Below are 22979 nucleotides of genomic sequence, written 5' to 3' on the forward strand. Positions count from 1 at the left end.
CCCAATTCGCGTTGCACAAAACGACTCACGAACATCCAGACTTGCACCAAGGCCTCTGTGTTGAATTTCTGTGCGGCTATATTTAGACTTTATTTTTAGAAATAAAAATGATTGAATGATTGAAGTCGTTTCTAAAAACTGCAGGTAAAATGATGGATGGGATGAATTTATTATAACGCTGTCTGACAAGATGAAGGACAATTAGAAGGTCAGACGCAGGGCTGCTGCTTAATCTGCTCCTTCTACCATTCAACAAGCTCAAAACTAGATTTTTTTTTATTCGCCAACAAAACAAAACAATCAGTCACGACATGGGCAGCCGGTTCTAGCGAGCATCTCACCGACGCAGCAGCATCAATCTGCTGGGACGACCCTTAATCCTGCTGCTTTGCAGGATTAATTTGCCACTAATTCACTGTTTTGCTTCTATAATTTTAATTTTTTTTCAAGTTGATTTATTTATTGATCAAATTCATTTATTTTTCAAAAAAAAAAAATATATGTTCCTGTTGTCGCTCGAGCTGAACAACGAGCGCTCGCGCCGGCTGGTTGTCATAGCAGTGAACTCAGGATGTGCTGCGAAGCCGGAGAGGCGAGGCAGGCCCCCGTCCTTTAGGAAGGTCTGCAGGCTGACCTTGTGGCCACAATCACAAGTAATGGCCCTCAGGGGAGGGGTGGGGGGAGGCAGGAGTCCTTTGTGTTTCCAGGGAGGGGGGGGGGGGGGGGGGGGTGGAGGAGGCGGGAGGGAGGCCGGCCGGCCCGCCGTGCATGTTGTCCAACACGGCCGCAGGGATGGCTGCTATTGTTGGGCCGTTCAACACAATCGGCTCGCGCGGTGGGGGTGGGGGTGGGTGGGGGGTGGGGGGAGAAAGGGTCGGGGGGAGGCAAAGATGTCTTTCTTCAAAAGAAAGTCCAGACTGCAGCCGGATGATTTCACCAGGAAAAGTCCCATCGTTCAATATCTGGCAGGAACGTCGACGTTGATGAAAAGCGGGAGACCCCCGCAACCCTGGAGTCGGCCCGACTTTCTCTCTCTGCCGCACTCAGCCCGTCCGTCCGTCAGTCCGCGTGTTTTATTTTTCGGCCTCGCTTTGCCCTCCACTTCCCCCCCTGAGAGGAAAGATAAAAAGCGACTCATCCATTCTTTTCTTCCCGCGTCCTGTTTGTCCTCCTCCTCAGCTGCCCCCTGGCTGGAATAATGGGGGTCGTTCCTCGGGACGCCGTGGACGACTCGTAAAAAAAAACAAAAAAAAAAGGGAAAAAAAACTGAACAATGTGTGTTTTTCTGGCGGAGATGCGAGGGTCGTCCTGAGCGCTCCTGTTTGCACGTCGGTGCTCGTGGGGGGGAGTCGGAGCGCAGGCCGCCGCTGTCTGTATCCTCCTCTCCACCTGCACCCGAGCCTCCACTTCCTGCCCCTGTTTACTCAGCTTTGCTGTCAGAGCCCAACTTATATAAACCAACAGTGGGAGTGATTGCAGCGGCCCGTTGTGAAACACTGAATGAAACGCTCTGGAGCTCGAATTGCTGTGGTGTTTCGGGGGCCTGCTGAAAGACCAACAAATTGCGTGTGTGTCTTTGTGTGTGTGTGTGTGTGTGTGTGTGTGTGTGTGTGTGTGTGTGTGTGTGTGTGTGTGTGTGTGTGTGTGTGTGTGTGTGTGTGTGTGTGTGTGTGCGCTGTCTGGGATGCAGTTTGCCCCTGATGCCCAGAAGATGTCACTGTTTCTGTCCTCTGGCTCATTTTAAACCCCTTGGCATGTTATTTTTTTTTTTTATTATGAATTAAATAATGTACACTTTTACAAGTGTATTAATTCTTTACTTCTCAAGTCATATTTATCCAAGTGCGCGTGATAGTGCCGAGTTCCGCCGAGCTTTTAAAGATGCAAACTCCAGTCCGCCGTGTCCTGTCCTCGGCGCTCGGAGCGGGAAAGGGAGAGACTTGCTGTTTCGCGAGCGGCTGGATAATTCCTGTTCTAGCACGTTCCACCAGGAGGCAGGAGGCGGCGGAGGCAGGTGAGAGGAGCTCCTCGCCAAGGTGATGATTAGTTTCTTTCAAATGTTTCGGGTGCTGCTGCTGGTGCTGGTGGGGGAGCTCCGCTAGCGTCAGAAGAAAAGAAAAAGGAGGAACAACAACAAAAAGCTTTATTGTGCTTTTTGTACCTTTTATTTTTTTTCTTGACACGTGTCACACAACAAGACAGGTTGTGGTTCCGATTGGAAACAGCACGGTCAGGAGCAAAACCCACTGAAGTGGTCTGGGGAGTGAATTTCAAGGGCTTGTTTTGAAGGGTTGGGCGGTACTGGTGTATCGATGGGTATCGATGTGGTATCGATCCCGTACTAAGTAAATACGACTTGAGAAAAGTGTCGCTATCGGCAAATTTGGGCTACAAGCCCCAAATTTGACGTGGCAGTGTCTTGAGGGATCCCGATGAACCTGCAAGTGGCCCCATGTCTCTAGGACAAAGTTGACTTTTGACCCCATAGACTTGCATGGCATTAGGGTTAGCAATAAGGCTGGAATTAGGGTTAGGGTTACTGGTGGAATTAGGGTTAGGGTTTTGGGGTTCCTCATGGGCTAGAAGCCCCAAATGTGATGTGGTTGTGTCTTGAGGGATCCCGATGAACCTGCAAGTGGTCCCATGTCTCTAGGACAACGTTGACTTTTGACCCCATAGACTTGCATGGCATTAGGGCAAGTGGTTCTCAAACTTTCTCTGTCATGCCCCACCTTGGAGGAAGAAAAATGTTCACTTTTCACTTCATTTATGAAATCATTTATTTTGTACAAATAACCAACTAGCTAGTATGTCTAGCATAGCCCTCTCTCTTGCTTTACTTGGACAATTTACTTGGAGAGAAGCTGTGAGAAAGTTGGAGTCGTATGCTGGACGTCTGGAAGAGAAACTGTAGAGGTGTTGATCCAATACCAATACTCACCTCAGTATGCACGCACTCACTCGCTCATACACACTTGTTTGGGGTTTGGTTTGCAACGTGAAGAGGGAAATATGGTGCACTTGTCGTGTCTTCGTCTCTGGCCTTTGACACACAACACCTGCACGTCATGGTGTTTCCCTTTTCTCTCTTCACCAGCACCTCCACATGCTGCAGCTGAGAGAAATATGATTTTATATTTCCATTTCACCAGCTGACAGATTTCCATGCGCTCTATTAAGTTTGTTAGCGCAGAAGCACGTTGTGTGGAGCGAGTTGGCACACTGCATGCCCAGAGGACATTGGCGAAGAAAGACGTTTCTTTCTTTTCTTTCTTTTTTTTATTTGCATTACTATTATTGAATTAGGAGCAGAGGAAGTGATGGAGGAGTGATCTTTTTTTTTTAATTTTCAAACTTTGTTAGTTTGCAGGAACTCTGTGAACTCGGCTCCTGCGCTCTCTCTCGTTGGCTGTCGATGGTGTGAGGAGTTTTATTGGCGGCGCCTCGGATTGTGCGACGCGCACGCCTCTTATTTCACCGCTGGCTGGTTTTCACGACCGACGGTGGATTCTCGGTTTTGGAATTGACCTTGCAAACCCACAAATTTTCAGGTTGATGAAACGGGACTCCAGTGTTATTTATTTATTTAGTAAGTATTTATTGCAGTACACTGTATCGACGTGGCGTGCCAGTGCAGGCAGGACTCTCTGGGAGACAGTCGGTCAACCGCTAGTCATACAAGCCAGCACAGCAGGACTCCTACACCTGGATCGCCTGGACACACAGGAGCCGCTGGGCGCCGGGACCGTTGACCCCCCCATTTGTTTTTCTCCTGAAAAACTTGCAAGCAGATTTTCTGCTGGCAGCTCAGGGCCTTTTTTGTGTTCGGCCGAGGGTCCCTGCAGAAATCACACCCTTGGATCCGAGCCAGTCTGTGAACTTGGACTCTGCACCCATGTGAACCTCACAGTGGGGCGGAAAATACCTGGACAGCAACGCCGCGCTGCGAGATTTACGGCGGTGTTCTTGAAGGAGGAGAACTTGAAACTTTGGGAAAAGTTCAGCTGGCGTTTCACAAACTATTGCTTCCAACTTTGCTGCAGCTTTCTGCACAAGCTGGTTTTGAACTGTGCTGATTGTTGTTGATGCGATTGAAGTTGAAAGCTTGCATACGTTTTACGTTTTTTTTTTTTTTTTTTTTGTCTTTACGTTTCAGCGCCACCGTGCTTTGACTTTGGCCTCCCGGGTGTCCTGGGTATCGCCTTCGGAGGCTTCCTGATCGGAGTCTTACTTGTCGGAGCGCTGTGGTTCATCAAAATTAAAACAGGTGAAGTGCGAATTCTTTGCAAAATAAGTAAGTTGACACATCTGAGGCCTCAAATGATCACGCTTTTGATTTTTTCTTTTTCCCCTCCTTCTCCTCCTCCAGGGAGCCCAACTGGGCTGGATATCAGCTCTGCTGCTGCAAATCTTTCTGGTGAGAATGCAATTTCTTCTCTCCCCTCCACTTGTTACATTTTTTTTCTCTTTCCGTCTCTCTTTCTCCAGCTTCTTTTTCTCATCACTTTTCCATCACGTTTCTCCAGGTTGCCCCTTCTCGGGAGCCAAGCGACAACCCGTTTCCAGCAACCCCGCCCCCTCTGAGAACAGCAGTGCCAACGGCAGCTTCGGAAGCACCCAGAGCACGCCGACCAGCAGCATGGCGTGATTGGGGGGGGGGGGGGGGGAAATCCCGCAGCCTCTGCTGCTAGTAGGGCCGTCATCTTCCTTCAGAGTCACCAGCGTGGGGTTTCATTCATGTGTCATTTTGAGTGACGATTGGAAGAGGGGGAAAAAAAACCCTGCAAACAAACAAAAAACAAAACAAAAGCACAAATAGCCGCTCCTCCCCTTTGTCCCGCCCCCTTCTTAAAAATTCTCCTTAAAAGGCACAAGCCGCGTCTTTGTCAAGCCCCCAAGCCTAAAATGGATGTGATCTGGTCTGGGAGTTTGTTATGGTCCAGTAGTCGGGAGGCGAGGGAGGGGGGGGGGGTGTTTACTGGGTGAGGGGCGACACGAGTCCAATCAATGACTTGCGACGCTCACCTCCGCGGCCTCTCTGAAAGAGTCGAGCTCCCAGACAGGAAGTTAAAGAGGGCAAGAGGAGGGAAGAGAAAAAAAAAATTGGCTCCCAGAAACAGGAAAAACAAACCATATCCCCCCCACAAGAGCTAACAGGAAATTCGCCGCATTCCTCCCGATGAATTGTGCTGCTCGTGTGATGGCAGCACAATAATAGTCAGAAGACGAGCCAGCGAAAGAACGACGGCCTTTGAAAAACAGATGAAAAGCTCTTTTGCCTTCACATGTAAGCCGCCCCAAAAAAAATGTGGGGAGGACAAAAATAAAATAGATAAATAAATTAAAATGGCAATTTTTTTTTTGGCTGCCAGACGTTTGTCGTCAGAGCTCTTTTCGCCGGGCCAGACGGCCAAACGCTCGCTGGGTCTAAAATTGGAGTTAAAGGTCACTGATTTCCTGCTACCTCCGCTCGTTGTTGTTGTTGCTTTGAAGTTCAAACTTGACACTGGATTCCACAGGTGAATTGGTCTTATTTGAGTATTTTTAATTTTTAATTTTTTTCTACTTTTAATTTCTTTTTTGCGTCACAACTGTTTTTTGTTTTTTGTTTTTTTTTACCCTCCATCATTTTCAAACTTCACTACCGAGACGCCTCAGAGATTTGGAAACCGTTTTGGATCGAAAACATTTTCTCAATTCTGCAGAGTTCACGTATTATTAGCAATCTCTGGCAAGGTGAATCCCCCCCCCCCCTCCCCTCTCCCGTTAAGCAAATATCAAGTCTCCAAGTGGTTTGTACATATTTAGTGTCAGACACTAATCTCCCGCCGCTCCGTCCTCTGATTTGACTCCGGCAGCCAGGCGATGCTACGGATCGCCCACGCTCCACACTCCGCTCTGGTGGCAGCGCTCCGACAAACAAGTCATGCCTGATCCCCCCCCCCCCACCCGGCCACCCCCGTAAAAAGAAAGAAAAAAAAAAATCCTGAAGTCTTTGCCGCCTCGGCGTGACCAAACTCCAAGAGACTTGCATCATTTGTGGAGGCAAAACTTCAGGTCCAAAGGAATTGGCTAAAATATGAATCGAATTCATCGTTAATTCCTCCTCCTTCCGCCAAAGGAAATGAAATTTCTGAACCTGAACCCGACTCCTACGAGCTCCCGCCTCCGCTCTAGTTTTAAAACTTTCCTCATCATTCAGTATATATAGATATATAATAATTGTATGTGAGTGTGTGTGTGTGTGCGTGCGTGCGCGTGTGTCTGTTTAAATATATATAGATTTCATTTTCAGCTCCACATTTGTTCATGCGTGCTAGGACTGCGATTACGTGCCGTATAGGGGAGACATCCGGGGGGTTGTCAAAGTTGTGAGTGTGCGATCTCTGCCGCGGAAGGATGGGCTGCATCAGCCCGCCCGCTGTGCTAAAGCTGCAGAGAAGCTGCCTCAGATCCCCGATGGAGGCGTCATGAGGGGCGACATCGGCAGAGTGACACTTGATCCGTCGAGCCCATTTGTCTTAATGTACAAATGTAAATGCATTTCTTCTTGTTAATGTCACTTTTTTTTCAAATTGATTACATATACAAATATATAAATATAAATATATATATATATTTTTTTTTTTTACCTCTCAGTAAATAAACATTCCCTGTGACGCAAGTCGACTGCTTGTATATCCAAATTCAACTCCGTGGCTTTTTGGTCGAGACACACAAACACTTGCGCTTAATTTGCCGCCGTCAGTGAAGAGTAACTTATTTGTCCTAAGCGCAGTAGCATTTAGCCTCGCCCCCCCCCACTGTGCGTTACATGTGCTTCTCCCCATGCACCCAGAACACAGCCCTCCCCATCTTCTTGTATTTGTGAAGAGATGGAGATGGAGAGAGAGGGAGGGAGAGAGAGAGAAAGAAAGGGCCAGTACAAATTTCCACTTGAGTATTTGTGCAATATGATGAGGTAAACCTGTATTTAATGTCTATATTGTTTTTTTAATCATGTTATTTTTGTAATTGTTGCTTTTCGGTTCTGTAGAAGGAGAACTGGGATGATTTCTAATCAAGGCACTTATCTTTTCCACTTCCTGTGTTGTAATATCTTTTTTTTTTTTTTTTACCATAATAAATTAAGGGCTTAAAACATTGTATCTCCAGAAAAGAAAAGGGCGAGTCACCATCGCAGGTCACAAAGCTGTAGATTTATTTCATTGGTTGTGTCCCCCGCCCCTCCCTCACCCCGCCTCCCTATGTTTGACATCCACCCTCACCCTAAGATTCACCCTGCTGTCCATAAAACATGCCGTGTTTCCCCCGACATCCTGACATTGTGCTGTCAGGACTCTTCACCGCCCGGTGGGGTGTTGCAGGGGGGGGAGGTAGTGGGGAGGAAACCTCCCGGTGAAATGTTCAACAATCACAAATTAGTGGCGGTTAACGCAGCCCGAGGAGTGCCGAGTTCCTGTCTGAGGCTGACAGGCCGCCTGGTCTCACTGTCAGTTCATTTGCTTGTTAACCCGGCCGCCCACTCCTAACTTAGTTCTTCGCCAGCGCACACAGCTGAGGAAATACATGTGCGTGTGTGCGTGCATGTGTGTGTCCGTGTTTATGTAGCTACATTTTTCTTTGTGTGTGTGTGTGTGTTTTTTTTTAAAAACTATGTTAAAATTCTTCATGTTTAAAGGTCCTGCACGGTAATTTTCAGATCTTTTTCTCCTCCAGGGGTGCAACACCACGACTGATTCTCTAAAAGCCACAGATCTCAAATACACCATATTTAGCCCTCTGTTTACAGCCTCCTCTTACAACACAGTTTTAGCTTCCTGACGACAAACGATGGTCTGTTGGACTTTCCCGTTCTCCTGGGGATGGAGAACAGTGAGATATTTTTGCCCTTTGTGACGTCACAAATTGCATATTTTAGCACTCACTTTCTAAAAAGTTGGAACCACTGATGGAAGTCAAGGCGGCACTTTCCTCATTACTGAAACAGGACAGAGACACGTTATTGGTTTAAATTGAATTGAACTGAATTTTACTCAATGTGGGACCTTTAATGGAAAAAAACCAAAGCCTTAAGAATCATGTCAATGTGGCAACTTTGTAAAATATAGTGCCAATTGTTTCTGTTGTAGTCTTTCACTGTGGTGCCTGTGTCTGTTTGACAGTAGCCTCGCAGTTCTTGTCTCTGAAGAAAAGTATATGTCTTGTCCAAAATAATCTTAATAAAATAAACATGAACCAACTTCTTTCTCAGTTCGTATTTTCTGCTTAAAATCCCATTCACGACCAGTGCAAAAACAATGAGGCAAAATATTCATTTTAACCAGAGGTTTGAAATGTGCACAGCCAACTAATGCACATTTATTACATACAAAGTAGCATGTGTTTTTGCTATGTGTTCTTGTGGTTGCACATAAAGGTTAGTGCATTTTTTTTCCAAGAAAAATCTTTATTGATTTAATACCGAGATTCTTTTTTCTTTTTTTTTTCTTTGTGTCTTTATCTGATGCGGCAACTCTGGACTCGCTGGTAACCCGAAACACAACCAGCGCCAAGAATAATAATACTAGGAAGATGAAGTCTCCATAATGATGTTATGAGACATCATACCGAACCCTCATTGTTGTCTCGGCTAATGAGAATAATGGTGTTTTCATCCATCCAGAGACCTTCCGGGTCCTCGAGTCATCCTCCACATAGAAGGTAAAAAAAAAAAAAGAAATTCAATCGTGCTTTGCTTTCAGGACGGGAGCCAAGGCACACAATACGTGTTTATGGTCCATCATCATCTCCAAATAGGACTATGGAACCATTTGGCCTTGTGCAGGATACATAATGTGTCGTACGTGCGCACAAGTGTGTGTGTGTGTGTGTGTGTGTGTGTGTGTGTGTGTGTGTGTGCGCGCGCATGTGTGTCTCTCTCCTTTCTTGGCCGCCTCTTCAGGTTGTTTACGTCTGCAGACAAATCTGCGCTCCTTTTCAAAAAGAAAAAAAAAAATGTTCCTGCCGCAGTGTGTTTGTTATCCGTGTATAAAGCAGGCAGGCAGGCAGGCAGGCAGGCAGGCAGGCAGCAACCTGAGGGGCTCCACTGATCTCCTCTGTGGAAATGAAGGTGTGAGTCACTCACAGAGATGTGTTTGTTCCCCGCTCCGAGCGCATTACGCCACCGGTGCTGATGCTCTTACTGTACGTCTGTTGTTAACGCTGCTGATGTTGTCTGTATTTACCCCCCCCCCCCCATTCTGCATTTGCAAATTGTCCATTCAGCGGCCCCTTCATTGAGTGAAATATTCAACCGCTTGTTGACGCAGTTGTCCGGTCGGCCAATCACACGGCAGCTTTTGGACGTGATGATGCAGTGAAGGCATTATTCAGTATATACAGTAGTGTTTTGCTGGAACTTGTGTTGAGGCTCCAGCAGACCCCAGTGACCCTGAGCTCAGGAATAAGTGCGTATCGAAGATGGATGGATGGAACTTGTGTAACATTTAAATATGTCACGACATTTTTTTTCCCCTCCTGTTTGCAGACTGCGCTCTAATTGGTGACTTCAAACTCTGTAATTCATTTAAGCTGCCAACTCTCTGTTTCCTACTCCGTGTTGACACTGGCGGTTTTCCAGCGTGTATTTTGTACCTACTCTTCATTGGCTGATATTCATATATATTTCATCGGACGGAGTCGTTGCCGTGAGAAAGATTCTCTCCCTATGGGGAACAATAAAGTCCAAGGTCATTTATTATGCTCATATCTTTAATAATGCAGCCTCATATATTATGGATATCCCAAAGTGCTGCCTAAAGTGTAACACTTGACCGTTTTTGAATATGTTTTTAAATCTCTCATGTAAATTTTCACGATTATGTAATGGATGTTTGCCATTCAGAGTGTGAATATTTATCCACCAAACGTAATGTCGCTGCAGAAGCTGGAAATACGGGTCTGCTGATCCTGATCTTCTACCTGGAAGTGAAGAGGGGTACCAGTGGGCTGATTGGACGAAGGCACCGTCTGTCCTTTCACCTGGTAATATTGATGCTTTTCAGGCTTTCGGGTGACAGTGAGAACAATTCCACACCGCGTTGTTCTGGCTCAAATTGCGGCGAAGAGGCTGACGAGATGTACAGACGAGCTGTTGCAGCGGCTGAGGAAGGAGGCCGCAAGGAATAATTAATGTTGGATTAATGTCCCACCTGTCTTGAAATCAAGTGACAGCAGCAGCAGCAGCAGCAGCAGGTCTGTCAGTTCAGCAGACAGACTGTGCTTTCGTCCAATCAGTGATGACTCATGCCACCCTCTGGTACCTCCCCTTCCCAGGAATAATTCATGTTGTGTTAAGTAATTTGCTTTTCTGTGTGTGTGTGTGTGTGTGTGTGTGTGTTTTAAACTTTGTTGTTTTTTTGCACTATTTATCTTTATTTAACCCCAAAGAGGATCCGCTCCCTGCTGCAATACCAGTGAAAGTGTAATGAAATATCAGAGAAAAAAAAGCGTGTCCCTGAGTTCCTCTTTTTATTCGAGTCTAACAACGACCCCATTGTGGTTTATATACTGCAAAGGTCAAGTATTTAATTGCGTGTCCCTGAGCGCTGCCTAAGTACTCTCGCCACTGTCAGCCGCGTGGAGCTGTCTGGCCGTGATGATGAAATTAAAAAGATAAACCATCCCAGAACTGCGTTCATTACAGCGTTAGATTTCTTTAGTATCGCCGCATAATAAGTGGCTGCAGGCAAATGGCCCATTACATTTAATTACTCTGATAGGTGGCTTAGCAACGGCCGCCACCAGATGGTGCTGTATTTTTTTTTCAGCTGTTTTTTTTTTTCTTTCTCTCCTCCCTGACTGCATCGGCTACGACCGCCAGCATCATAACGCATAAAAAAAAAAAGAAAAAAAGAAGGAGCAGCCGATTGTGGCTGAAATAATTGAACGGGAGTAACGGAGCCGAAAGGTGTAGTGACAGAGTGGAAACAAGCTGGTTGCCATGGGAACGCCGCCGGGGCCTCCTGCACACACACAGTTTGCACTTCCCATCGTGGCAGGACTACATTCTCGCGCCTTCCACTTGGAAGCTGCTTAAGAAATCCCGATCCTGACGAGATGCTCATGAAGCCCGCAGGGCTTGTGTTGGATTCTGGGAGTGAGCAGGGGAGAGAGAGGGGGAGAGGAGGGGGGGGTGGGCAGCTCTGAGTGAAGCCGCCTCTGCCTTCAGACCTTCGCGCCCCGAGGCGTCGTGCCGGCTTGTTTACACGCAGCCAGAGCCGAGCCGTGCACGGCCTCCGCCGTGCCCTCGGTGCTCGGCGCAACCTCGCCGGGTTTTTCCCGCCATAATCCTGCAGTCTAATCCAGGTGGCGCGCCGGGTGCTCCGGGCCAATCCCGTTGCTCCGGGCGCCTCTTGAGCCAACATGTGGCTCGAACACCTTCGAGGTGATGGAACAAAGCCGCATCCTCCTCTAATGTTGTTGACTCCTCCGAGCTGAAGCCTCTCGGTTGTCATTTTGCCAGAAAATTTGGATGTAGTTCCACTAATTTCACTCTCTCTTGTGCGGTGAGTGGGGGAGAGGGGGAGGTGGGGGCAACTTGTTTTATAATCACGATAGAGTAAATGGGGGAAATGTGTTTTCACAGAATTAAACTTTGACCATAATTACATCTGTTGTACATGATGAAAATGGAATTTTATAAGCGGCAAACAGATGGTTTTCTGGTCCGTTTGCCTTTTGTGTGTTTTGTTTTTTTCTGTGGGGCCTAATATCACTTAGCGTGTGAGATGCAAATCGCAGAGGGATAAACAAGCCAACCAGGCCAGCCTGTGCCTTCCTGATTATTTGGCGAAGAGCATGGCTGATTTCCGCGCTTTCTGAAGGGGGTAATTTTCTTGTAAACCCATTTCATGAATGCTTCTTTTTGCTTTCACGACAGTGATATGTAATTTCCAAGCCAGGGGTTGTGCAAACATTCCAATTTATTGATTTGAAGAAATGTGGATCCACCAAAGAAAAGAGTGTGTATTTGACGCCAGCTGAGAAAAACATCAACCCTCCGGTGTTTCAGCAGACCTCCCAGCGGTCTCCCCTCGGAGCGCACGAGCTTCCAAACGCTCTCCCACCAGCCGGGAAGACGCCCGGGCAGCTTCCGACAGGAAGTGAAGGACACGGGATCTCACGTCTCTGCTTCCTTGTCTCGCCTTGTCATTCTCTCGCACGGGCCTCGCCGGAAGAGCCTTGAAACGAGATGTTGATGCCACGTGCTTTAACGGCAGCAGACACGTATACTCGCGTTACCAAAGCCTGTCGTGGCGTGAGGCCACGTGTCTTGTCAGGTTTAAGGATGGAGAAGCAGATTTTCTGCACTAGAACAGGAAAAAATAAGACCAATACTTTCTAATACAATTAAGAGCTGCATTAAATTCAACGTCTAGTAAAGTGAAAGTGTTTTAAATGCACACTTTGCTCGTGTGAACACGTTTCCTGAATCCGATTTCCGAAACCTACCGCCTAGCTAGCAGCTACATGTTGCGGCGGCTAGCAATACTCTCATTCATTCATTCATTCATTCATCTTCTGTACCCGCTTATTCCTATTCAGGGTCACGGGGGTCTGCTGGAGCCTCTCCCAACTGTCTTAGGGCGAAAGCAATACTCTCATTAAAGCTAATTATTGTGCTGTGCATCGCGCCGGTAAAACGCCTTCCAGTCTGGTAAAACTAGTGTGACAGCAGTAGCTTCTACTTCCTGGTCCCCTGTTTCTGGTTTTACAGACCAACTGCGGCAGTTTGCTGGTGTATGTCCTGCCTTTTTAAAAGTTCAATTCTAAAAGGAAGCTGATTGGTAAAAACCGCAGCGCTTAAATGTTTTGCTGTGGTCGGCTTGGCTATTGGTGTACAGAGGACCGACTGTCTGCGCCTCTGACCCGCGCCACATTCGCTTTTTGTCATTTCGCTGGAGTATTTCCTTTTTAAATCCCCTTTGGAAATCAAGCTGGGGGGTTTGAGTGGGGTGGCGGAAAGTTCTGGAGCTTGTTGCCTGCCTATCAGACTGATGTGTAATTGGACACAGCTAAATGCTTCACAGGTATTGGGTTTTTACTTCTCCTCTGGGTTGGCTCTGCGCTGCGCTGCCACAACAGATTATAGCTTTCTCATCATTGACACTCACTCTCCTTTTTTAAGAGCCAACACGGGTCTCTCTTCATGTTTACCGCCTGCGATGAAAATAGGCCATGGCTGCACCCACCACGCTTTAAAGAGGAACTCACACACACACACACACACACACACACACACACACACACACACGCACACACAGAGTTGTAGAGTTTTTTCTGGCATGTCACACGTAACTAAAACCGACCCGACAACCTCTCAATCTGGCTATGAGCATCACTTTGACTTTTTTTTTTTTCCTCCCCCCTTTTTATCTTCATTGAAAAATAGCGTTCCAGAATGCTTTGTGCCAAGCTCTTTGGTGTTTGATCTGTTATCAACCAAGTGGTCAAAGAGATTCTCAGGATTTGATGTTTCCTTTGAACCTCCCTGGCAGTCTTAAATTTTATTTTTTGTCATAATTTTATTGTTATTTATTTATTTTATGCTCATTTCGCACTTCCTACCAGAAATCATTGTTGACCTTGTTTTTTTTTTTCTCTTTGGTGACGACAGTGTTGCATCAACGACCCATCTCTAAAGTGTGCTGCCCCCTTGTTTTATTTTTTTATTTTTATGGCGCTTCTGGAACTGCCTGCGTTCGTTAAAGCAGCGAGTGTGTGACTGATAAATTTGCCTCTGTGAAGGCGGCTCAGCCTCGCAGGAGCAGATATGGAAATAAGTGCAAAGCGAAAACACAAATATGAATTAGTGTAAGCGCTAAGTGTGGCTCCAGATAAACCCCTGACCGGCTGTATAGACGGGTGGCTCCGTGCACAGACTGCTGAGCACAGCTAGCCCCTTGTAAACAAAGCTTCTGCTATTTAGTTTCAGTTGGCTTAATTAGAATGAATGAGGGGGCCTTGTGCAAAGGAGATAGTTTTTTTTTCCACCTCTTTTAGTAGGTGGAGAGAGAGCGAGAGGAATTGGACACGGTGGATGCAAAGCTGGACTGAGAGATAAAGTTACTAGCGGGTGGCAGCAACCAATTGGACAATGACAAACAAAGCTTTTGGCCAAAAACGCTGCCGTAATAAATTTACTGGGGACTGGCAGGGGGGGCAACATACATGTTAATCTGCGGAAACTGAATTATTATGATTATACCTCATGTGTTATCTCTGCACAGCAAAGACAGAAGAAGTGCGTGCGTGTGTGTGAGAGAGGGAGAGAGAGAGAGAGAGAGAGAGAGAGAGAGAGAGAGAGAGAGAGGAAAGAGGAGTGAAATGTGATGCTGCGGTGCGCTGTTTGACTTTTGCAGGCTAACAATGGGATGTAATGACACACACAAGAGGGATTATTATTGCTTTCAAATGTTTTTAAATGCCAGTGTCGAGATCTTGAGAAATAAATTGAAAATTTGCAAAATAAGTAGAAGCTAATTATTATTTATTTTTTTTATTTTTTTTTACATCAAGCGGTAGGTGTGAATAAACTAATAGCTACCAGCTGGTCTTACCAGTAGATGGCAGTATAAACAACACTGGCTACAGTAATATCTTAAGTTCCAAATGAAAAAAAAGAAACATGTAATTGCCACGCTAACACACATGTTTACAATTTGTTATTGGGATTCGTGACTTTATTTTTAAAAAAATACATATTTCAAGGAACGCTTCATTTTCTTGCAGGCTTGGTCCATTGCCCCCTCTGACGTAGATCTACTCCTGTGATTGAATAAAGTGAGAAGACATCAGCACCAGAAACAGCCACCATTTAAGTTCAGTGTCTTATATCACTTTTTTCCCCCTCTTTTGACAAATATATTTCCATTTTTCAATTTGCCATATAAACCAAGTAAACGTCAATTAACTTTTTTTTATTTTTAGATAGATCTATAGATCGAAAGATAAGATATGATTTGGCCTTTTTATCATTTTTTTTTTTTATGCAACACCCCAAAGTGCACAATAACAATGAAACAAAACATGCAGATGGGAACTCTGGTGGCCAGTTTGAGAATTCCACCTTCTCCTCAGATGTTGTTTTCACAGGGCATCAGTTCCCGCTGATTATCAGGGACCCGAGGTTCTCATTTAAACACAAAAGGTAACCTTACCTGTCAGCTTTAATGTCGCATCAGTGTAAACACCAACACCCCCTCTCAGTTTGACACCATCAAAAGAAACCGTCACAAAGTGGAAGAGACACAGTCTCAGGAGGGGTTGAGAGGGTCAAGGGTTGGATGTCGCACTGCCTGCCGATACTCGAAATCAGGGAGCAGAGTTTTTCTTCAGCTAAAGCTTGACAGAGGTCTCTTTGTAAAAAAAAAATGGTTTGAGGAAGCACCTGAAGGGTGTTGTATTTGTCTTATTAATATATGTGAATAATCAAGAATTTTAAGATACTTAAAAATTGAGAAACATACACAGTGAATAAACAATCTTCCATTACGGTGAAATTTCAAACAAGTCCACTTTACCTGAAAAGAAAGCCAAGTTCAAGTGGATCACTGGTTTCTAGGTTACTATAGCAGAAAAGTGAAGCAAAAACCTTTGGTATGCTGAACAAAACCTATGTAGTTGGCAACAATAGGTCAGTACGCACTACTTATATTCGAGTTTTAAGCAGTATGAGAAAATAAAAGTTATGGAACGAGTTAAAGTCAATTGAGGCAACCTACTATTCTGAGAGAGGTTCAATGTTAGCCATCAACTTTTCCCCTGACTCTGCCACTACCTGACAGTAGCGTCACTGTAGCATTGTGTGATTGTGTGTGTGTATATACACACACACATATATATATATATATATGAGGATTGTTCCGGTTCCTGCTTGCTGACAGACACAATATATTGTGGGCGAGGGGTGACCACACGTAGGAGGGTGATAATGACCAATGTTTGGGTCAAAGATGGAGGTGGGAACTCAATCAGGTGCGTGTCACATTGGGTCTCGTCAAGCGTCGGGGGACTGGATGATGGAGTGCCTTCGGTTCAGTGTGGATTATTAGCAACAACAACAACGCCGACGGCGCCAACAAAAAACGGCTGAAAGCATGCGAAAATGCTAATTTTAGGTTGCAACCCCCCCCCCCCAAAAAAAAACCCAACGAAAAAAATCTGGCAATAATTAATGCGGCTAATCAGCATATATTTGGAAGGGCATCAAGCTCAGGACATTGGCGATTGATCAAAATGCCTCCGTTCAGGTCCCCCATATCTGGCCGCGCGGAGGACAGTAGCAGAGCGGTTACTGTGCGACGCCTCCAAAACACGGACGAGTCGCCCGTATTGACTTTGTGTCACCCCACTACTTGGCCTTTTGTTTTGGAGGTGGGATCGCCCGTCACTGGGACGGCGGAGGAAGGAGGGCGAGATTTCTCTCAGGGAGGATGGGAAGGGAAAGGTCACGGCGAATAAAAGGCTTTTAATCTGAGGAGCGTTTGTTGTGAGCCCAGGGAATATCAAAGTCATCCCGTTTTTTCCGGGGAGGTCATAGCGGGGCGCCTCTTCCCGTTTGGCCGCGCTTTTCTCCTGTGTCTGTGATGCCTAAATACCAGGGCTTGGAAGGCTTTAAAGGAGGCTGAGGGGCAGAAGGGTGTTTTTGTTTCCACGTTTTATTTGTGTGTGTGTGTGTGTGTGTGTGTGTGCGTGTGTTTGTTTGTGTTTGTTTTGGAGGCCCCACAGTCTGGAAATAAGACATCAGTTGTGGTTCCAAAGCTCAGGGCTTTGGGATGTTGCTCTCCTCAAACACGGAGGGGAGAAACCGTATTTGCTTCATCTGGTCATTTGTACCATTGTTTTCCAATAGTCTGCAATTTACAATGAGTTCAGTTGAGACTCTTGCGAAAAAAAAAAAAAAAAAATGTTTTTGCTGACGGAAATCTCGAGTCTGTGTTGACACAGACGGTCAATCATTTTTTCCCCATCATTTACTTCTTTTGCTGCGAAACCTTTCCAGTATAAACAGCAAAATTCTCATTTATTCAAATCAGATTTTGGCCACTTTCACACGTGGCTGTAAATCAAATCAGATTTTTTTCTTTCGAAATGCGACCTCGGTCTCAACGGGCATGTGACCAGTTTTAGAAATCCAATCAAACTCTATTGTTGATCTGCACGTCATTTTTCGATTGCCCTTAAAAACAAACGTTGCTGTCAAATGGTCGTTCCGGCATTTTTGGACCAACGCCGACAGCATCTGCGTCACATTCTGCATTGTTGCACCACAAAGAACCCTAATTATAACATACATTGTCCCTCCCCTCATTCATCCACGCAGCTGCGTCCCATCACACCTGTGGCCTCCCCGTCCCTGTTTACCTCACGCTCGTGCTTCTGTGCGTCCTGGCCGGTCGGGTCCGTGATCAGATGGCAGTGGCGTGAACGGCCACCACGAAAACTGGACACGGTGTGCTTACACGACGCGAGGCAGCGGTTTTGTGTTTTTTCTTTTCTTCCTATTTTCTTTATTGGTTGTCACGCCGCCTCAGCGGAGACAGATGGCAAAAGGTCTAATTCGGTGTCACAGTTTGCTGTCAGCTCCTCGCAAAAATGTCCAGCTCTTTATTTAGGGGTCGCCCTGCCAGTTCATTACGTGTGAAGTGAAATCACGTCTGGCTCCGGGCATCCATCATGTCACACGTTTGTAGCCATTCATCTCCACGCCGGTGCTCCCGGGCCGCTGCTAAAGTCGGACTCTGTGATCCGGTGATAAGCAAAGACCCACCCACCCCCTAAAGAATCGCACAACACAACAATTTGTGAGGAGGGGAGGAGAGATAGCGAGAAAGAGAGAGAAAAAAGAGAGAGAAAGCAATCACCGGCTGGCGGCTGTAATAAGAACAAATGTGTTGGATCAGTAGATGCAGCTGTGAGGACAAAGCAAAAGAAAAACAAAACAAAACAAAAGGGAATCTGAAAAAATGGAAACGGTGCCGCGCAACCGCAAGACGACTGCGTGTCTTAGCCGCCCTGCGATCTGGCGCAGTGCCACTCAGACTGAAAGTGGAATTTATCCGGAAGGTCCAAGGCCTCTTGCGCTGAGCAAGGACAGTCAGTCAGGCATTTTATTGTCACTGACAAAATGCGAGAATGGAGGTTGAGTGTTTGTATCAGAATGATGGGAACATTGTTTGTTTCTCTCTCTCTCTCTCTCTCGGTCTCTCCCTCACAATGTTTGATTGTGTGTTGGGATGGCAACATTTTTACAATCGGATGATTTGAGCCACTTCAAAGATTTCTCTCTTTTCTATTTATGGCAAAAGAAAAAAAAAAAAAACAACCCTAGTTGCTGCCAAAGTTGAGGCTTGTGTGCAGTGCAAAAGCTAAAAAATAAAAGAAAGGAAAGAAATGGTAATGGAAATAAAACCCAATTAATAATTGGTTGCACCTGCAATGGAAGTGGCAACACTTGTGGCCTGCGCTTCTGTTGCCGGTTGCTGTCTGTTTTTTTTTTTCCTGTTGAGCCACAAGCCTTCCAGGGCCAGCCGGAATCCTTCCCTTTGTTTTCATGCTACAACCTCAGAAATCTCCCTGTTTTTGCATCGTCGTGTATTAAATCCCCGCTCTAACCTTTAAAGACAGGACAACGTACCAGAATATTTGATCATACAGAAGTGCAGGTCAAATGAGGCCGAAACTATATGGCCACCACTGCAATATGTCCAGAAGGCCAAACAAGTTGTGGCCAGTGACAGTCTTAACGATGCCCTTTGGGGGAAGATTCCAGCAACCAGGAAATAACCACAGCAACTATGGAGAGCACCACTTTATTTTGTTTTTTACCCGTCTTAACCAGAAAAAGTGGCGACAGGATTGTGAGCAGGCAGCTCATTACGACCTCAAGTATGTTTGCTGTTGAGTGACAACCTGCAGTGGGTAATTTTTTAGAGTCGAACTGACGGGCTGGCTGAGTCGGGGGGTTTGGGATGGGCGGGGGAGAAAGAAAATAATAAAAATTGATTAAAAAAAAATCTTTAACATGGTCAAACATTGAGGCATAGATTTTCTTTTTTTCTGCCGCTGCTTTTAATTTATTTCCATTTACACAAACCGTCGATTTTGAAGAGCTTGAGTGTGAGCAGATGAAAACCCGGCTGTTGAATACTTCAGGGATGAAGCAGCCAAGAGCCTGGTGCTAATCGATCAGCTGTCCTCAGTTTCCAACGGATGGATTTTACAGTTCTAAAAATAAAAAAAGAAAGAAAAAAATAAGCTATTGGGGAAGCGTTGAAAAACTGCATTATAGCCATTGGCCAGCAGGGGCAGCAAATGTGGTTGTAAAAAGAAAAAGAAATGGCTGTCAATGCAAAAAAATTGGGCACAGTTCATAATTGTAAAAAAATAAATAAATGGGTGGGGCTACAGTTTGATTGACAGGCGATAATTGAACGCTACATGTCGTGCTTAGCTAACGGTCAAAGCCTTCTCTCCTGTGAGAGATGCTCTCTGATTAAAATAATTTCCCACAGTGGATGCCAGAACCTGTTTAACCTCATTTGCGCTAATTTGTTGGATAATAATGGCTACATTTCCCCATCCATAATTAGATGCACATGCGAAATACATTAAATCCATTAATTATTATTTCGAGGTCTTTATGTTCCCTGCATGCCTCTTCAGTGCAAAGCCGTTGCATTCATGCAAACATTTCCATCGGTGAGGTCAAGGAGCTTCCAAATGCCGACAAGTGGGATGCCCCCATTTCATTATGAATTTATTCATTTATTTTTATTCATTCATTAATTTTTTGTTTAAAACCGGCAGCCACGGATCCGAGCGGCTTAGCACTCAAGTGCCTTCGACTAAATGAGGGAAGCCGAGGATGACACGCGGGTCAGGACTAGTCGATGTCTCAGTTACTGTGCCATGAATATTCACTCTGACAACGCACTCTTCCCCCCTCGCCGACCCGCTCCGAGTCTCAGTCAGCTTGCCAGGCCGCCTTTTATACAACACAATTCAAACAAAGCGCTTTAAAGCGCCAAAGAAATCAAACAAAAAAGTGGAGCTGGCGAGTCATCAAGCGCGCCGCTCATCCCGCTTGCTTCACCCCCTCTTGCGAACGTGCTGGTTTTTCTGGAATCGGCCGGAAGGGCGGCACCTGTTGCGAAACTCGTCAGGTTCACCCCTTTGTCATTCCGTCTTGTTCCTCTTGCACAAGGCCACTGCGGTTGCCTTTCAGATGTTCTTGATAAAAAGAGGGACAGGCGTCAAAGATCGATCTGCGTTGCCAAGTGGCCCGGCACGCCAGATGGAACGCTTCCGAAATTCTTTCGATTTCTCTCGGCTTGATCCAAAAAAAGTTCAAAGAGGCCACCCGGTCTTTCCAAACGTCTGGCAGAAAGTGACTCTTAATCTGATTCAGAATACCTCATCAATTCCAGAGGGCAGGACATTTCTCCTCCACGTCCCATTTGTATCGCTGCATGAGGAACGTTAATCTTCCGTCTATCACATCGGAGCGGACCAATCAGATTCCTGCCAGCTTAGCCACTGGGCTTTCCCATTTGCTGGCGACAGTAGCTCTGCATCATCACCCTGTAGGAAGCCAAGATGCACCTCAGGGTTGAATTTGTCTCTTGCCAGAGACCTTTTGGAAATGAAATGAAAAAACAAAACAAAACGTGTTCACCAGATTTTTTTTTTGTTCTTCTTCAAGTGTGAAAATGCTTTAAAAAAAAAAAAGAAAAGAAAAACTTCCTCTACAGCAGCTGCTGCGGTTGTCTAATTAGCAGCAATCACTTCCTGTTCTTTCTTCCTCTTGGGAATCTAAGCTAGCAGTCACTGCTTCCCCTTTTTGTCACAGTTAAGAGGAAGTTGACCGATAATGAACTTTCCAAGACTTTTTACTTGGATGTTGGCAATATGTGCATGCAAAATTCAGAAGTGAAATCCCAGTTGAACAAGCATCTACTTTTGTTTGTATTCTAATTTCATTTTTGTTTTGTTTTTTAAATAAAACTGCCACCACAAGACAAGACAGCTCGTCAAGATTCAGAACTTCAAATTCTTGGGTGGTTCAGCTGCTGGACGAGGTTAGAAGTTAGTGCTTCTGAGGAGAAAAACTATATGAAAATAAACTCCCCTTCGATGTCCTGTCAATCTGAAGCCGAATATGTCAGGAGCCCCTTTCTGAATTAATCCCTTCAGAACTGGAATGGGTGAATTTGACTCTGGTTTTTAAACAGCCTTCAGCGCGCTGACAGAAATATATTGCTTGTTGACGTGCAAGGGCATTGATTACCACGCCGGGCCTTGAAGCCCGTCATTTTAATGGGCCGCGCTTGTGAAGTTGTTTAATGAAGAAATGACTTCACTGCAGAGCGCTTCCAGAGGTAAAAGAAAAAAAAAAGCAGAGTCGACGCCGGCCCCTCGGAGGGATAGAAGACGCAGCGCGAGCCCAGCCGAGGCTTAGGAGGACGTGTCGGACGCGTCGTGTTTGATTAATGGCACCGCAGGCCTGCTCATCAAGCGCTAATAAAATATGAGGGCATAAGTCAGGCGTCATCCTGGGCTTCTGCCGTGCGTTCGCCTCTTTAAAACGCAAACTCCTCCAAGGTAGCCCGCGCCGATAGATCCGTCTCCATCCAGCTCCTGACCCGTATCAAACCGCGGTGCTAAATTATGAATCTGTGCAAATTATTCCAGGTGCGTCGCGGACTTGGACTCTGTCAATATCTCAGCCGCCGCGTGGCAGAGGAGCAATCGTTCGGCCAAGAAAATACAGAAAATAAATAGATAAATGAGACGAAAGTCAAGAGAATTCAGTGCTCTGTCCTGAGTCGTGAAATGAATTGGTCCTCCTGATGTCTGTCGTCGTCACAGAATGTCGTGATTGAAGACGCAAAAGCCTCGAAGGCCGGTGTAGGTACAAAATCTGTCCGGCTTTCAGAATCTGTCCGGGGTCTGCCATTTCCGGTGATTTCAGTCACGATTTCCGGCAAAAAGGTTCGGGGGTTTGGCGATTGTCGACGACGTCACATACGGCACTTCTATTAGGACAAACTACGTTCGATCGATCGATCGAGCTACATCTATCTAAGCCAGTGGTTCTCAAACTTTCTCTGTCACGCCCCACCTTGGAGGAAGAAAATTTTTCAAGCACCAAATGGCGTGGCTGTGTCTTGAGGGATCCCGATGAACCTGCAAGTGGTCCCATGTCTCTAGGACAAAGTTGACTTTTGACCCCATAGACTTGCATGGCATTAGGGCAGTGGTTCTCAAACTTTCTCTGTCACGCCCCACCCTGGAGGAAGAAAAATGTTCATGCCCCCCCCCCCCCCCCACCCCACCCCAACACAGCTTTATGTTGTGCTCCCATCTCCTCACAAAGTGCAGAGAATAGCAGCGCTTTCAGGGGTCTTGTTTTGATGAAATTGACCATATCAACAACATCGGTCATGCGACAACATCACATTTTCTACCTGCCACACGGGATGACGTTGAGCGTTGCGTGCGCTAAGTCATATTATCGCGCCAGTCGCGGCGTAGATCACGCACTGATGCAAAGGTGTTTGATTACAGCATTTTTCTTAGCTACAACCTACTGAACACTTTTTGTTAATTGTTCCGACGTGAAAAAATATGTTCTCCCGGTCTCCCTAGCGGACCAAAAACCAGCAGCCTCCCACAACATAATAGAGGAGAGACTGACTGACTGACTGACTGACCTCGCTGCTGAGGTCTCATCAAGCTAAAAGGTTCAGAAATGAATAAAAACATTTGTGTCTGAAGCTGCTGTTTCTGGCCATATATCACCTCGTATCCTTGATTCTCTCTAATGATGTATTTAGATGAGAGAAAAAGGTTAGTATCGCGCCTTTATTTATTTTTTATGAGCTTCATAATGATGCATTTCATTTGCGGGGATTTGCATATTGTACAGCCAG

General features: G+C 45.9%; 1 protein-coding gene across 1 annotated transcript in view; it reads left to right on the forward strand.

Annotated features, from left to right (window-relative positions):
• The window catches only part of eng (endoglin), a 44980-nt gene extending 36738 nt beyond the window's left edge, over positions 1–8242 (forward strand). The window contains exons 11-13 of the mRNA XM_076043560.1: positions 4157–4267; positions 4370–4417; positions 4527–8242. Coding sequence (XP_075899675.1) covers positions 4157–4267; positions 4370–4417; positions 4527–4648 — 281 coding nt within the window. The 3' untranslated portion in view covers positions 4649–8242. The remainder of the gene's footprint in view (positions 1–4156; positions 4268–4369; positions 4418–4526) is intronic.
• The last annotated feature ends 14737 nt before the right edge of the window (positions 8243–22979 follow it).

Source organism: Nelusetta ayraudi, unplaced genomic scaffold, assembly GCF_046127955.1.
Source record: "Nelusetta ayraudi isolate G7.1 ecotype Tasmania unplaced genomic scaffold, CSIRO-AGI_Nayr_v1 ptg000076l, whole genome shotgun sequence".
In the NCBI taxonomy this organism is placed as follows: Eukaryota; Metazoa; Chordata; class Actinopteri; order Tetraodontiformes; family Monacanthidae; genus Nelusetta; species Nelusetta ayraudi.